Source organism: Polistes fuscatus, unplaced genomic scaffold, assembly GCF_010416935.1.
Source record: "Polistes fuscatus isolate 324 unplaced genomic scaffold, CU_Pfus_HIC Scaffold1, whole genome shotgun sequence".
Lineage (NCBI taxonomy): Eukaryota > Metazoa > Arthropoda > Insecta > Hymenoptera > Vespidae > Polistes > Polistes fuscatus.
In genome coordinates this window covers 7865715-7882958 of record NW_025112997.1, presented here as the reverse complement: position 1 = coordinate 7882958, position 17244 = coordinate 7865715, and the positions used below count along the sequence as shown (strand labels likewise).

At 28.2% G+C, this 17244-nt stretch overlaps 1 protein-coding gene across 5 annotated transcripts; it reads right to left on the bottom strand.

Annotated features, from left to right (window-relative positions):
- Nucleotides 1-3036: 3036 nt before the first annotated feature.
- LOC122520594 (facilitated trehalose transporter Tret1-2 homolog) lies at nt 3037-17244 on the bottom strand. Of its 5 annotated transcripts, none has more exons than XM_043640707.1 (10): nt 16759-17244; nt 12925-13110; nt 8059-8436; nt 6737-6866; nt 6252-6387; nt 5414-5870; nt 5091-5340; nt 4551-4757; nt 3780-3972; nt 3037-3582 (listed from the first exon to the last, which is right to left on the bottom strand). In XM_043640707.1, exons 3-10 carry the CDS (start codon nt 8091-8093, stop codon nt 3332-3334), a joined length of 1659 nt encoding a protein of 552 aa, XP_043496642.1. In that variant the 5' UTR covers nt 8094-8436; nt 12925-13110; nt 16759-17244; the 3' UTR covers nt 3037-3331. The 5 variants fall into 5 exon arrangements, with proteins under 5 accessions (XP_043496642.1, XP_043496650.1, XP_043496659.1 ...); XM_043640715.1 differs by having other exon boundaries at nt 8059-8296; XM_043640724.1 differs by having other exon boundaries at nt 8059-8292.

Genomic DNA, 17244 nt, shown 5'->3' with positions numbered 1-17244 from the left:
ATTTTCCCATTTTTTCCTACAATTCAAAGAATGCACTCCTTTCAGAAGCTTTCACTTTTCGTGTAGTTTGAAAATTTTCGGTATCTTCCCCAAAAAAAGTTTCATTTCAAAAACAATTTCGATTTATTCTTACATATGTGACTTCAAAGTCGTACGGGATTACAGAGGGTTAATATATATTCAATCTCGGAAGATACATGCATAATTTTTATTGGCATATTAAAGAAAAACAATGAGATCGATCGATCGGAAATTGTCGTGTGCTATCAATCGGCTGTTTAAATATCAACGATCGAAGTTTGTTTGTTTGTTTTTTTGTTATTGTAAGCTGCAAGAGAAAAAGAGATAAGAAAAAAAAGAAAAAAAATGGAAAAGGTAAATCGTTAATCAATGGTGTTATACGATAATATATGTTGTACGAAAGTTCGACTCGTTCGAAAGTTAGAACTTTCGAGAATAATTTAAAATTTTGCCGACAAATTCGAATATAATATACGTATTCGAAATTACTGCGAAATTTTTAAATTATTCAGTTCGCGTTAGAATTAAATTGAGCTAACTCTATTTCAAATCGATCTAATAGTTTAATTAGATAAATTAAAAAACAAAATCTAAAGCAAAGCTTGTTAACAAAATTATGCCGTAAGTTAATTTTGAAAAGGTTTGCATCGACGAATGAGTAAATAATCAATGTTATTTATTAATGCAATTCTACTTGGTAGATGCTCATAAATATTTCATCATTATATTACTTGCATACAAATTTGCACAATGAGTCTCGAAGTCGTTAAAATTTTGTAAAAATGGTTTTTTTAATTTCTTCTCTCCCCTCGTCCCCCTCAACTTTTATTTTCATTTCGAATGTATAAATCTTTTCCTTTTTCATTCTTCTCGAGACACTTTTGTTCTAATACCGGCAGTAACGTAATATTCATTTATGTTATAATGTGTATATTGTCTAACGTTTCCTTTTTAAAGGAAAATCTCACTGTCCACTTTCTTCCTCTTTATATTATATTATGAACATCGCGAATGGGATAAGAGTTTCGACGTAGATCAAAGTGACACTGAAAAGAGAACACGAGAGCTTCTGAAATATAATGATAATGATAACAATGATTAAAATATAATTATAATGATGTACGCATAATAAAGTTGTCAAGGATGATGATTTTTTCACATTGACAAAAATGTATTACTGTAAATTACTACTACGATGATATTAATTGTACTGTTATTGTAATTGCTAACTTGACATAATAAAGTATTGCGATAAAAGAATGTTTTTTGTTCTCTCGACGCATATGAGATTATTTTAAAGTCAATAACTCATCGGGTAAATTTATTAATTCGACAAAACAAAATATACAGATAATTGATATCTATAAATTATTATACATTGTCGTATAATCTATTATTGAAGTAACATATAAATTGTCGGTGATGTTAAGCCTAATTATTAAGAATATTTATTTTTCAATTTACCTTCTTTTAAAATAATGGAATTTCCCCTAATTATTTAACTAATTAAAATAAATTATTAAACGACCATTAAAATAGTTATCATTTAATTCTACTAATTATAAGTCTAATTATCAAAGAAGTTTACTTCAAATATAAAAATTTAAGTATTGATAAAGTGCTTTAATATTAAAATTTAAAACATAAAAGTTGAGTTAAATAGCTTCTGTCTTTGAACGGTTTATACCTATTCGAATTAATTATATAAAGAAATTATATACAAAACATTCTAATCGAATGAATCATAAGTGATATTTTAGTTATACAAATCTTTAATTATACAAATCTTATTTAAATAATGGTAATAAATAGGAATAAAAAAAATTAATTAAGTACTGAAAGATTCTTTTTTAACTATATATTTATTTTCTTATTCTCTTAAAAACTTGGTTCTTTATCACTATACTAAAAACGATTGCATTCATTGTTTAAAAAAAAAGAATATGCAATGTTTTACATGTGTATATCTATATGTACAAACATACTTGCACACGTTTCATTCGTACTCGAATAAAAAAAGAAGAAAAAAAAGTATAACTCGAAATATCAAGTAATATTATTCGTTACATATCATAATACACGTCGCATGTGTTTTATTATATATTTAACATTATTTAGCCTCTTGCCCTATGATTTGAATTCCAACGATGCGTGCCATAATCATCAATAAGTTCACGTCACAAGTTGAGTCATTTCGGATAGGCATTCGAGGTTGTGACAATCGTACATGTCTTATGACATGTTAACATAAATCATAGCAACAAATCACGAGTCTGGAATGTGTTGTTTATGTTAGGCCCGATCGACGTAGCGTGGCTTTCATCCGTGATATTAATATTTGATTTACTACAAGTTTCCCGTGATGTTGCAGGGCAAGGGGTTAGTAGTCTTCAAAAGTTAATAAAAAGAGAGAATACATAGATCAGATCTATGAGTAATATTATCAATTCGTTAGAAAATACATTTAGATACGAATTAAGGCACTGTTCATAAAGTTATTTATATCGTATAAATTTTTCCAAAATTCGTGACTTTTCTCTCCCCCCCTCCTTATGATACTTTTACAAAAATTAATAATTACGTGGTATTTCTTTATCTCTAATACTGTTTTTTTATCTTTTCTTCTGGGTCTCATACATACACATATTAAATCATTCCACACTCTCTGTATTTGTATACTCTCTCATCTTTCTATGGGTTATTCTAGTAATTGTTGCACGTAATTGATAACATCTTGAAATTTAATTAACTGATTATTCAATTTTTATGATAATAATAATAATTATTATTATATATAATGATATAATTATCGTATATAATTAAATCATATATAAAATATAATAATAATTATTATTATTATTTATCGATTATCGAAATAATAAAGCTAATAAAGATCTGTAACTGTCACAATCAAAGCACCAACATTCATTTCCTGTTTGTCTGTTTTTAAAATCTTTTTTAACTTCCATATAAAGTAATAAAAATAAAATGTAGAAATAAACTATTACGTTCTAATCGCATTTAACTGAATTGTAATATTTTTTTCTAAGTACATGTTAAACGTTTCGTGTTCGCAATTTTGCCATTATACAAACGGCAAATAGATCTTGTTTATCTTCCTAAATTTCAATTGATATTATTATACATTTTGTATACCAACACGTGAGATACGTAAGTATGTGCTTATATCTATACATACATACATACCTACATACCTAAACACATATCTAAATATTTATGATTTGAAGATAAAATAATACGAATAATAAATCATTACGATTAACCGAAAATACGAAGAAACGAACTAAAATTAAACATTCGGTACAGTTTTTGGATTGAGCGGTTCACTCGCAGCCATGTTCGTGTTTCGTTGTGATGACCTTTTCTGTCTACGTTTTTTATTCGATTTTGAATTAGTAAAACTGATTGCTAGGAAATGATTGTGGAAATATTCCTCGATCTCTGATAACTTTTTACCATGTGTCTCAGGTAGCATCAATAAAACGAAGAACGTAGATGCCAAGGAAACGGCCGCGAAGAACCATTGGCCGGCGTAAGAACCTAGAAACATTTGTTAATTTTTGAATCCGTCGGATTAGCTATTTTATTAAATTATCACATTTATTCATCCAGTTTTTCTATTTAGGAAAACATAAGAAAACACAAATAAGAAAAATACAAAAAAGAAAGGTTTTATGAAAAAACAAATAAAATAAATCGGATGAATATTTTTATGTTAAAATACAAAATTACCATACCTCCTAAAAAGTCTTGGAGACTTCGGTAACTTTGAAGTGCAGCGAACATAAGTAAATTGGCCATGGAGTAGCTAATAGAATGAGCGATTCCTCGAATCTCTGTTGGGAATAATTCGGCGGTCATGGTCCAGGGTATAGTCAACATACCAACCATAGACGTGCAAACGTAAAGCAAAAGACATACGATTGGTACCTGAAATAAATTTCAGCTTAATAAGTGATATTAGATATCTTAAATATGTACAATACAAGCATCGTTTGTTACAAATTCCAATAATATATACCTGTAATTCTTAAACTGTATTCCGCGGACTTTTTAATAGTTTGATGTAGCAACAAAACAGTACTATTGTTTTCATAGGAATATGTATTAAATATATTTACTTTTTCATAATAAATTCTCTAATAACAACTTCTTTTATCATTAACAAATTTAGTATTTTATTGATTCTTTAAAAAGTTCGTAAATTAAAAAATAATAATTTCTATAATGAAAAATAAAGATGGTCATATTCTTTATAACCGATTTTATACACTAATACTATAGTATTGGATTAGTCAATAAGTAATATCCCGCGCGTTTAATTAATGTTTAATTTATTTATTTATATATCTATGTAAGTATATACTGAATATACTAAAAATTTCAACATTATTTATTAACTAACTTAATAGTAAACATTAACAAAAATATGTAACAAACTTGGATAAATCTATCTCACAATAATGATTTAGAAATACTAATAAATAACTTTATAAAAAAGGACTCACCCAATAACCGCTTCGATCACCCTCATGAATGCGTAAAGTGAAATAACCGGAAATAATCATACACGTTGCCATTCCCAACGAAGAAATTATACACAACGGTCTTCTTTTGAATCGTCGAAGAAGCCAAGTATTTACCATAGAGCACAAAAACCGCGTTAGACCTACCAGGATCGAAGATAGATATTCGTCTACACCGGCACCAACATCCTAGAGTTTAATGTAGTATATTAATGATAACTTTTTTATTTTACATATTCCTAAAAAAATCACTGTTAAATCTTAAATTAATATTATTAGAGAATTATGCCATATTAATGTTGAATGTAGTTTAATAGGGGGTTTAACTAATATGTCAACAATATTTACTTAATACTTTTGTTGGTACAATATTTTGTGTAATAAATTTCTTAAAAAATAAATTATATGTCTTTTCAGAACATTTTACATAATAAATCTGATATTTTCAAGATTTGCTTATAGTTTGTTTTATTTATATTCTGATGAACAAGAAATTTATTTTTAATTTTCAGTTCGACTTACCTGAAACCATGTGACAGCATAAAAGAGGGTGATATAAATTCCTGAAAACTGTTGGAACAAGAAGAACAAAAATAGTATAGTCATGGGTTTCCATCCGGTAGGTTTAAGGAAACCACGTAATTTAGTAAAAGCGTTGCCATGTTTACTTCTCCGTTGTTCGCTTAATTTGATTTCATTTTCTTTCATGATCATTGCGAACTGTGCTTCTGCGAGCGAGACGGTACCTTGTTTCTCATCGGATTTGTACAACCTTAATTTTAATTAAACTATAGGAAATTTCATAGTTATGGTTATTATCTATATTGATCGTTTTTGTTTCTTACCATTCTAAAGCTTTTCTCGCGTCATCGAATCGTCCCCTTGAAACGAGCCAAACCGGTGACTCCGGGACAAAGAATTGAATCAAAATGATTGGAACAACCGCGTAAATGATGCTCAGCCAAGCGACTAGACGCCAATGTAAATAAGCACCTTTCAAATATGCTAGAAGCATACCGAAGGAAGCAAGAGTTGGTCCGAAAGATATCATCGAGCCTCTTAATTCTGGCCTCGCTACTTCTGTTATATAAACTATCGCAGGAGAGCTACCCATTGCAGACGAGATTCCTGTTAATAGTCGACCGACTAGAAGCATTGATAAATTCGTCGAGGAAGCTATCAAAGCCCAGCCTATAATACAAGGAATAGCACCGATTTGCAATGTTTTTAACCTTCCAATCGTTTCCATTAGAAAACCACTTAAAGTTGCACCGACCGGTACACATAATACCACCACGCTAGCTGCAACAAATTAAACAAAAACAAGATAAGTTTCTTCGATAGATTCTCAATAGACTTTTATTTGTTGCTCTTGTTAGAATGTTAAGCTAGCGAGTGGCTCAAGAGGAATATCCGGAACGTTCTTGCTTCTCGATATAAAAAGGCAGAAGCAACAGGTCAGTCGTTATACTGTCGGAGCTTTAATTTAATCCGCAGTAAGACGTTACTAAATAGGCTTGACCCGACTACTTAACGTCTTACTTCTTCTCCATCTCCCCTCTCACCTTCACCCAGTGCTCTCTTATCACGTTTTTTTTTATTCTAATCTTTTCAATGTATCAATGTTTTTTTTATTTTCTTCTTCCTAGTTTGTACTTTAAACTTCGACTTAGAGTCTCTTACCTATCCAAGCAGTCTCTTTCTTCGTTGCTGGTATTTCCGCGTCTTTAGCCTCAAGGTGTGGTACGAGAATTGCCGAGTACGCCATACTGAGACCCAATGCTATGTGGAAAGTCGCTGAGATGATGCATGCCGAGATCTACATCGATCGAAAGTTTATTTGATAACGATACGATATTGTTCATGATCTTACATTCAAGATATTTTTTATGCAGGATGCATCATTTAAATAGGAATATTTGAATGATTTTTATTGAAATTTATAGAAAGTTGTACCACTATATTACTTCTTGTACCGAGAAATATAAGTAAAAGGATAGACAAATTTTTCTTATAAAATTCAATGTTATAACTTGTAATTGTTTATTAATATTAGGTGTAGAAATTAATTCATTACTTTTTAAAAATTAATTCAACAAATACATTTTTTCTCGAGTCTTCCTATTTAAATTTAGGCAATTCATTCATATACGTTTATGTGCATTTACCTCGCGAAAAGCATTTTTAAGATTCGTCGATTCGACAAAATTCTTATTGAGACTCCGACAGGACACGATTGCATCTTTGAAACATTCTCTCTCATTTTCCTCGATGTTCTTCGATGCTTCGCGTTCGACACTGTAAGAATATTATTTCTTTCTGTTTTTTTTTTTATACCTTTCAAAGCCACATTCTTGAGAATTATTTATTACTGTGATTCTTCGGAAACAAGCAGGTATTATCTATGTGGTATGGAATTGCATTCGCTTTGAAAAAGATTGCTCTCTAGCTTGTGCCACATATATTACTAGAAATGTCGATATGTTCCTAATTGCATAATGGTATAACTTAGCGATAAATGTTCTACTAGTTCTAATGAATTTGTATTATGAGCGTGAAAAATTCTAATGTTCCTTACACCACTTAAAGGAGATTCTTTAAAATACTTATATTAGTTTCTTGGATTTAATCTTATAAAATACTACTATCTGTCCAAACATGTTAAACAAATAATTCTTTAAGTTCAGATCTGTTGATCAGAGTATAAGAGAATCTTGTGATTTAAAATCCAACGATCCATTACAATTAATGAATTTAACTATTATTTCCATATCCTAGGCTGATTCTATGTCAAGTTGCAAAGTCAAATCGATTGTTTTCAAACGATTGCCTTTCGCAACTAACAAGTGACATTAATGAACGTCTTGGCATCTGTTCTTTACAACCTCATATCCGAGTCTATTCGATTCGAGAACGCATGTATAATACATATACGTATGTATGTATACATGAACACATATAACAATACATATCGTAACACTCAAGGCAATTACTATTTCCATTTAACTAGTTTCATATAAAGAAGTACATCTTTTGAAAAGATTACACCAGCTCAAGTATTTCGAAGGATTATCTTTTCTCACGCTCATCCTGCAGCAATTAACGGCTTGCAAAACACGTGTGAAAGTAAGTCGATGAATCGACTAAATCCGTCAATGTTGGCTAGACAGCGCGTTTTCGTTCGATTACGATGACGATGACGACAACGACGACGACAACGACAACGATCTACTATGGTGTTGATGATATAACGATGAGACATTTATACGATCGTGAATTACTTGCTACATACGTAAAGTAATATGTATTTTTCTATTATCTATTATTTGATTGTACCGACAGTGCATTCAGGACAATCCACAGATACTACTAAAATGTTATGAGATTCTGAACAATTATGGATAAATGCTCAGTCATGCTGGTTTCATGTGTTTTGCTTATATTTTTTATTTTTTTCATTTTTTGTTGTCATTAAGAAAAGAAGTACTACCTACATATTGTCGCACGCCATTCCGTAGTATTCATTGATTATTATCCGCACTCTCTCTTTTTCGCGTTGAGAGTCGCAATTGCACTGTTATTATCTTCCTTTCTCATCCATGGACAGCCATATTACTTATAGGACTCATTCTATAGACAGCCCCGATAGCAGTTTCACGACACCCTGATATCTTGCATCTTTCAGTGATCAACGCTGCCATCACCACCACCACCACCCATCATCCTTCCTTTCGTCAGAGAAAATCTATTTTTTTTCTTTTGCCAAGGTTCTTCTGACGCTGATTTCGGCGTTTCCGTGCTTCACTATTTTTACTCTAACTCTTTCTTATTGGCTTGTTAACGTTTCTGATTCGATTGAAGGTTATAACTAATTTTTTGAAAAAGAGAAGTGGAAAAAAGAGAGAAAGAGAAAGTATTTAAATGGATAAAAAATTTGAAATACTTTCAATATCCGATTAACTTAAATTTAAATCAGTAAAAATTCATTTAAATTAATGTTAAATACCAGTTGTTTTGTGTATTTACATGTTTTCAAATATTTGAAATATTAAAAATAGTTATTAAAAAGATATTTTACTCGCGCAAAAAATTTCACTATTGTTAAGTAAATTTTTTGATCTATATTTTATAAAATTTCTTTAACTTACTAGAATAATAAGGCATCGAATATGTATTTTTGGGTTATTTTTTTATCACATGATTAATTCGAAAAGAAATTAAAAAAATTCAAAATTAAAATACATTTCAATCTATCTCGGTTAATTAATTAATTACAATATGTGTATAATGTCAAGTTGACATAATAAACATTTAAATGTGCAAAATAAATTTAAGAATTTATTAATAAATAAATATATTATTATTAGTATGTTCATATATTTATCGCATTTATTTTATATGAGATAGTTAACCATTTGAGTTCCACGCGTCGCTTTCGCGCTTTTCAAATTTCGTATTAGAAAATCCCAGTTCTTTTGAACAATACGGACAACTAACGACACACTCACAATCTGACAAAACGCGCTCAACTTTTTAAACACATGTACATACATTATATATATATATATATTTCGTTGTTACCTATTATATATTTAATAGTATTTCAAAAAAAATATCAGAAAAAGAAATATATATATAAAATATGAAAAATTTTGGGAACAAACAATATTAATTAATTAATTAATTGAAAGTAACATTTACCATTTAAAACATTGGTGTTCATCAAAACATATTAGATAAAATTCTTTTTTACATTGTACGTAATTTAGATGAGTTCTTTCTCTCTTAACATAAATTAAAACAAGCGCTATCACGCTGTTTGGATCTTTTCGTATCTTATTTAGAAAACTCTATTGCGCAGCTCTTTGCCTTTTTTCGATCGTGATTTTTTTAAAAACCTCTGATACTCAAGCGGTTAAACATTGAAAAAGAAGTTAGAAGTTAGAACAAAAAATTATTTCTAATTCATTCTTGTAACTACTGTACAGAATACTTCAAACTTTTGATCAGAGGTGTACAAGCTGACTCGCACCGTTGACATTTCACGTTTCTCTACGATCCGCTAACGTTTCAACGTTCTCGATGCTTACTTTGTCTGCCTGTGTAGAACGTTAAAGACGTATGTACTATAAAGTGTAATACATCATTCGGGCTAATATCTTTGAACGTGCAATATTCATTCGTTCATTCTATATAAAAAAAAAACAGTAATTATAGTTCTTCGTGTGGTATATAGAATAGGTCTAAAGTTTCGACGCTTGAATTAATAGTTATACAATGTGAAAAACATTAGGAATTTTTAAAATAATCTAACTTAATTTAACTTTTGTTGAATATTGACATAACCATTAATTACGAACGATGAACTCACCACTTTTTGTCAAAATGAACAATAAATTCTCATTTTTAGATATTTAACTTCCTGCTTTGTGCTTCTTATTTTTTGTATACATTTTTTAATTCCAGTCAAGCATACTATATTTAGTACCTCGAATATTTAGAAAATGATTTACTATATTTTAGTAATCTTTTTTTTCCATATGATTATTGATTTTAATTCATACAATCAAACATATTATACATGTGTATGATCGAGTGTTGATTATAATCATCGACTTATATTTATCCTCTTTGGTACCATCATCGACTTATTTATTTAATAGTTTTAAGTATTCATATATATATGTTTTATTTATTAAATATTTTATGCAAATAAAAAATACTTCATTAGAAGACACATGTGTTAAACGAACATATTTTGTTATCAACTATCACATAGTGAAGAGATAAACAAGTATTATTTAAATTATTTCAAGTTGTCAAGTTGTAAATATAGAACGAAGTTCAAAGCAACAGCAAAAGTCATTGGCAGACTTCGATTATCTAATCGTTTATACATAACTAACACTGCAATGGTAAAAAAATAAATAATATGATCAGGTCGAAAAAATATAATATATTATTATTTGTACTAATGAAACGAGAAAATTAAAAAGAAAATATATGCAATATAATATAAACAATGTTTTCAAATTGATCATACAAAAAAAATCATATTTATTAAATAATAAAAGTTATATTATTTAAATAAACATGTTTACTTATGTGTGAAATTCTCCTCTTGGGAAGGTGGATGGATAGTTTGCCATAATCTAATCATCTCGTAAAAAAATATCATATAATATATACGACACATCTCGTAATCATTTGTGCTTACGAAATGACTAATGAGCACGACGTTACGTCATAGATATTTTGAATTTGAAGTAGTATACAGGATAAAAAAAATTATAATCGGTTTTTTGCAGTATTTAACATTATTCGAAGTATATTATCTTTGTGTTCGTTTTATTATTTTAACTTCTGTGTGTGTGTGTGTGTGGGTGTAATTAAAAATTATATTAAATTATACGCATAGAAATCTCGCTACGATTTTCCTATATTATTTATTTAAAAAAGACGAATATAATTCACGCTCAATACTAATAAATTTTGAATTTCTTTAAATATTACATCTTACTCGTTTCTTATGTGTTAGATAATTAATAAAAAAAATAATATCTATTTATTAGATATTTATTATTAACGCGTTAATGCTTAGTCTGTTAAAAAATACACATGCATTTAAAAAATAAACGAAATAACATAAGTATACGAGAAAACGTAAATAAATAAATGTTACAGTCGTATGAACATATTTGCACTTTAAAAAATATGTTAATATTTATATTTATTTTGTTTAAAATAAATTAATACAAGAGTCTTCAAATTTAAAAATATTTCCAAAATTAATACTGATATAACAACTTAATAATAATTTTGGAAATTTAACAACGATAAATCTTTTTTTTTCTCTGCATAGTTACTTTCAATTACTATATTTCAAAATATAGCTACTTATGTCACATTAATATATTAATTTTAATCCAATTATGTTAATAATTTTGAAGAATTTTGAAGATTATTGACTCCGGTTAATTGTACATTTTTACTGTTTTCTTTGTTCAATGAAAATAAGCGTATAAGTAAATATAATACATCAGTTACTCAAGAATCGAGACACACATGTATATATATTTGAATGACTGATTAGTGTGGGAAGAATCCGACTTATGTAAGCAAATCTGATTACTTCCTTTTCTTTCGACGATATCATAATACAAAAACTATTGGTATATTAGCCAAAGTTAATATTTATACATACATAGGTAAAATTAATGATGTATACAAATATATATATTCGTTATATAAAATGATATAAGATAAGATTGCCAGTAAAATGATATTATATTTTTATCGGTCGCATAAGATAATTGATTTATCGCTAACATGATTCATATCCATTATCATAATAAATAGGTACGAGATAAAAAAAGAAAGAAAGAGATGACAAAATAAATTTAACTTGCGACGGAAACAATAATGATATTCGGAAAAATTTAATAAGAGAAAAAGAAAGAATTTTTTTTAAGGAAAAAATAGCGAACAAATAAAGAATGCAATAAATGTGATATCATTGCATATAAATACACTAATAAAAAAGTTTACAGAGATTTACGTATGTTTAGATGGAAAATTATTTTGATGGTTGCTCTTTTTATAAAATGCTTAGTAAACCGTGAATGAATGAACAATCTTCGAGGATACTCAATTTTAAAAATCTTTCATTGGTTACCGAATAATGATTATACAAAAAAATACTTTTACGCCATATATGAACAAAAAAATCTATTTAAACATAAGAAAAATACCGATATCGATAAATAATTATTATGTAAGTAAGACGGAACTATAAAAGTTTAGTAATTCCTGTCAGGTTTATTTATGAGTAGTCGTCGAATCTTTTGCAAATATCACATTGTAATAAGACAAGGATATGCTTTCGAAAAAAAATACTGTTATATGTAGATCCTATTGCGTGATCGAAAATCGAAATGAGTATTCTTTTCAGTACGATCAAGGAATAAGATATTTGACATGTTTGCTGACTTGGCTATTCGATATTTATTAAAATCTATTAAAATTAATAGTATTCAGATGACTGGTTTATTTGAATGTTTTTATCACAAATGTTATCAAAAACTTTTATGTCAAGTACTATCACAAACTTCAGTGTCAAATGTTTATTGTTAGATGAGCAATGTAAGGCAAATGCTTAAGTAAATACACATTTTTTTTAGTATAATTGCAATTTTATTAAAAAAAAAAATAAAACCGAAATATCAAATAAAAGAAATTATCAGTTATTTTAATTGACTTCATTTCATTTGTGTTTTCTTAGCTATTTTTCTAGATTAAATAAAAGTTGTGTACAAACAAACATTAATCATGCATATATGTTCTTCGTTCCACTTACCTTAATGAGTATGGATCCATGTTTGTCCTTTTTAGGAAATTAATGTGCTAATGAATAGCTTGTTCTCGAATAGCTTCCTTCTAGAATTACACGTGCAGAAGTAAATTACTCTACTATATAGTAGAGAATACTATATAATAAATCCTTATCAACGGAATATGCCTTCTGCCAAGACCATTTTATTCACTGAAACAATCATATTTATTAAAATTACAAATTAACTCAAAAAAAATTAATGTTGTTTGTTGGCCGTGAAAAATAATTTTATGGAAAACTTTCAATTTCGAAAATATCGCGATGAGTGCTAAATGAACAACTTTCTTTTGCTTTCTCTGTTTAATTTGAAGGAAAACAAAGTCATTAAGTAAAAGTATTATTATTTCTAATTTCTAATTAGAAATAATATTATTTCAGGTTCCACATGAAAAAATGTTTTTTAAACAAATTATTTTTATCTTTATATAAAATATTGTATATTGCTATAATAGAATATAATAAGGAAACAATTTAATTTCAATTGTTTTATAAAGAAATAAATGAAAAATATCATAATATTTCCTTATTGAAATATATGACATTGTATTAAATTCACCATGTTTTTTCCGTCAAGGAATTCGATAGTTTCCTAAAACATGGACCAAAGTCATAAAAAATAATAGACACTATTTTGAAAAATAACAGATGCATGATTTCTTTATAAATAAATATTAAATTTGTTTAAAAGGGGCTGAATTAATTGCTATACCTAATAATTACTATTGTTAAAAAATTATAAACTTACGATATCGTCACTTCAAATATCTGTTAAAAAAAATAGATATGTTTTCAGCTCGGTAAATTGACTTTAAGGACACTTTGTAAAATAAAACTTTCAATAAAATATAGTAGAACCTTGATCAACAAGTGTGATGGGGAGGAGGGGAACAATGACGTGAATAAATCAAGGTCCTATTGTACATCTCGACTTAACTTGAACGTTTGTTAATCAATTAGCTGTAATTGATGAGTATACTCAATATGAACAAACGACAATAATGTATGTTACCGATTCATTTTTGCGATAGAATTTAAGTACAAAACTTTTAAAGAAGGTCACCACAGAATATAAAACAACATATATAATCGAAAATCTGGCTAAACAAGACTTCGGTTAATTAAGATTCTACTGTATTTGAACCAAATTCGTAAGTAAGTGTAAAATAAGTAAAATAAGTAAAAAAATAATTAAGGTAAATAAAGTATGAACAATGCAGATTTTATATATATTCTTTGGGTTATTATGACTTAAAATCTACATGGCGTTTATTAAAATGAATATATAGAATAAAACTTGTCGTTCTAACTATCGAAGAAATCGTTTTCTTACGTTTAAAGTCTTTCAATCTTGCCTATATGCCGATATAATAGTAAGTTAGAAATTCCGTCTAAGCAATACTGCCAGTCTAGCAATACTTCCTCTACCTTCTAATGTCGATTCTGACATCCAGTATGAAAGTAAAATGTAAGAAAATAGATCGAATTTCTGCGTATATCGTAATTTATCGTTTATTTGGCATGCAATTGAAGTTACAGTGTAATTTATTTTAACAGCCGGAAAAGTCAAGAACTTTTGTATAAAAATTTTGCGAACGGCGTGTAATTCGTATATGATTTGTCCAGGTTACGAAAGAGAATGAAACGACGTATTATATACATTTACAACTTAAGGCACGTGATTCACATTTCTGCATCGCGTGGTTAAACAGTTTAACATGAAGGAGATATAGAATTGATATACATGAAAAATTTATCAAATCGATAGATATCAGAGTAATCGATTTTTATAATTATCTGTTCGGATTTTAAAACAATTCGCATCGCCTGATCATACTTAATCGATAGATCATAAGCTCGATAATCTTTGTGAAGAGTTATCAATGATTAACATGAGAGATGAAAGATGATAATGCAATTCAATATAATTTTTATTATGTATATCAATAATAAAAGGAAAAAAAGGAAAAAAAAGGAAATAAAAATACTTTAAGATATGTTATCTTGCTTCCTACGTTAAGTTTAAAATGATACCGTACAATCTAAATGTAAGATGTCTTCCGTAAAATGAAAATGATTATCGATAAATTTTGTATTCATTGAGTTGATTCAGATTTTTTGCTTTATTCACTTCCAGTATTTGTAATATATTTTAAATGATAGTAATTAATCATTCTATTATGAAGTAAATTCAAATTAGTATGTAAAGAAATTATTATTTTTTTCCTGTAATAATAAGTATTTCATAGATAACAATATATCATGTAACAGTTTTTGATAAACCTTTAAAAAATTATGGAATTTATTCGTTGAAATAATTTGTTCAATCAAACGATTTCTACTTAAAAGTAAATCCGCACTAATATGTAAAAACGCAACTAATATAAAATAACACGCGATGTTCATTCGATGAAATTTTCAAAACAATTAAATCCATTCGTTGGATTACTTTATTCAATCAAGTTTCTATTTAATTTCTTTTTCTATTTAATAGTAAAAATCTAAATTAATGTATAAGGAAAATTATCCTTATTTTCCACTAACAATAAGTATTTTTTAGATAACAAAATTCCGCGTACTATTTATTCGATGTATCTTTCAAAAATGATTAAATTAATTCATAGAAATAATTTGTTCGATCCAAGGATTTCAACTTAAAAAAAAATCCACATTAATCTGTAAAGAAAATTTGTTGTTCTTATAAATATTGCTTAAATAACGAAAGGTTTATTCGATTAACCTTTAAAAAAAGATTGAATAAATTCGTTGAAATATTAAGTGTAGTAGTTAATTCATTGCATAAAAATCGCAATTTTCTTTGTATCAAGGATTTCGGTGATTGCCTGAAAGGTGGACCATCGAAGAATAATAACAGATGTACGATTATTTAATGAATAAAAACTAAATTTTTTAAAGAAGCACAGAATTAATTGCTACGCCTAATACTTTGCGCATTAAAGGATTTCTTTATAATATTTAAAAATAAATCCAAGTTAATATGTAAAGAAAACGTCTTTTCTTTCTCTACGTATATTACATAACAATATACCGAGTAACGTTCATTTAATAAAGTTTTTAAGAACGATTTAATCCATTCCTTGGTATACTTATAATTAGTTCGATCAAAGAAAAAATGGCCGACTAAGATACTATAACGTTATATGTATACGTAACTTTCCAGGTACACTTACAATTCGATTATAAATCGGGGAAATAAAATTACATTATCGCTCGATAAATTACTACTTCTTTATAAGTCATGGTCAGAATATAAATCTATTTCGATAATAATTGATATAATTTTCTTAAGTTATACCTATCCACTGTATACATAAAAAAGAAAAATATTTACCTAAAACGACATAATACCTGAATTGACATTTTTAAACAAGAGACACAATAACATTTATATTCTTTTTTTTTAATATTCTTTCCTTGTATTCTGAGGAATAAAAAAATCGCGTTAAGTAATACAATCTTTATTGTTAGATAATTTAGAATTTTTTGAAACGAAGTTAATTAAAGACAAAGTCATCGTAAGTACTAGTACACCAAACAACTTTTTATATGATAGAGTGAATAAAAAACAAAAAGAAAACACAAAAAAGTGATAAAAATAAGTATCGATATTTTTCGATAACAATAATTGTTGATTCAAAATTGCATATGTAATATGCAAGTATAATGTTTGTAGGAGTCTCAAGCAGAGTATAGCAGAATACAACAATGGATTTCTCATAAGACCAATGAAAGGACGCGCAGAATTTTATTTGGAATACGAGACTGAAAGAAGAAACTCACCTTTATTATTTCCTCTCTTCCTATTTTTCTTTAGACCGTTCCGTTTGTGCTGATCACGGTTGTTCGATCCGTTTCGAGAGTGATTCGTTTCTTTTCTGTCTGATGTTCCAGTAGAAACAGGAATTGCCGGGTGGCGAGAGAGTATGGAGGGATAATCGGCGAGGAGAATAGTCGGGAAGGGCGAAACCGGAGAATTTCTTTGGTGTTTATGTATGAATCTACCTATACGTATATATATATATATATTTATATGAGTGCGTACGCGTGTGTGCGCACGCGTAAAAGCGTAAGTGTGCGTAGTAATACGTGTGTAATATGCGTGTAGGTAGTATAAAAGCGTGACCTAATGTAAAAAGTAGTTAGTAAGAATGTGTGCGAACAATGGAAAGAATAGGAAAACACGATAAACGATCCTTACGAAGTATAACGCACCACGGTCGAGACTCGACTGCTATCCGGCTTGTCGACGATTCTTTCCACACCGTT

Bases quoted from the DNA above. Each gene is read 5' to 3' on its own strand.
- LOC122520594 (XM_043640707.1), bottom strand. From the start codon at position 8,093: ATGAATACTACGGAATGGCGTGCGACAATATGTAG. The intron at 6,867-8,058 runs GTAGTACTTCTT...ATATTCTTACAG, and splicing joins TGGCGTGCGACAATATGTAG to TGTCGAACGCGAAGCATCGA. The intron at 6,388-6,736 runs GTAAATGCACAT...CGATCGATGTAG, and splicing joins TTAAAAATGCTTTTCGCGAG to ATCTCGGCATGCATCATCTC.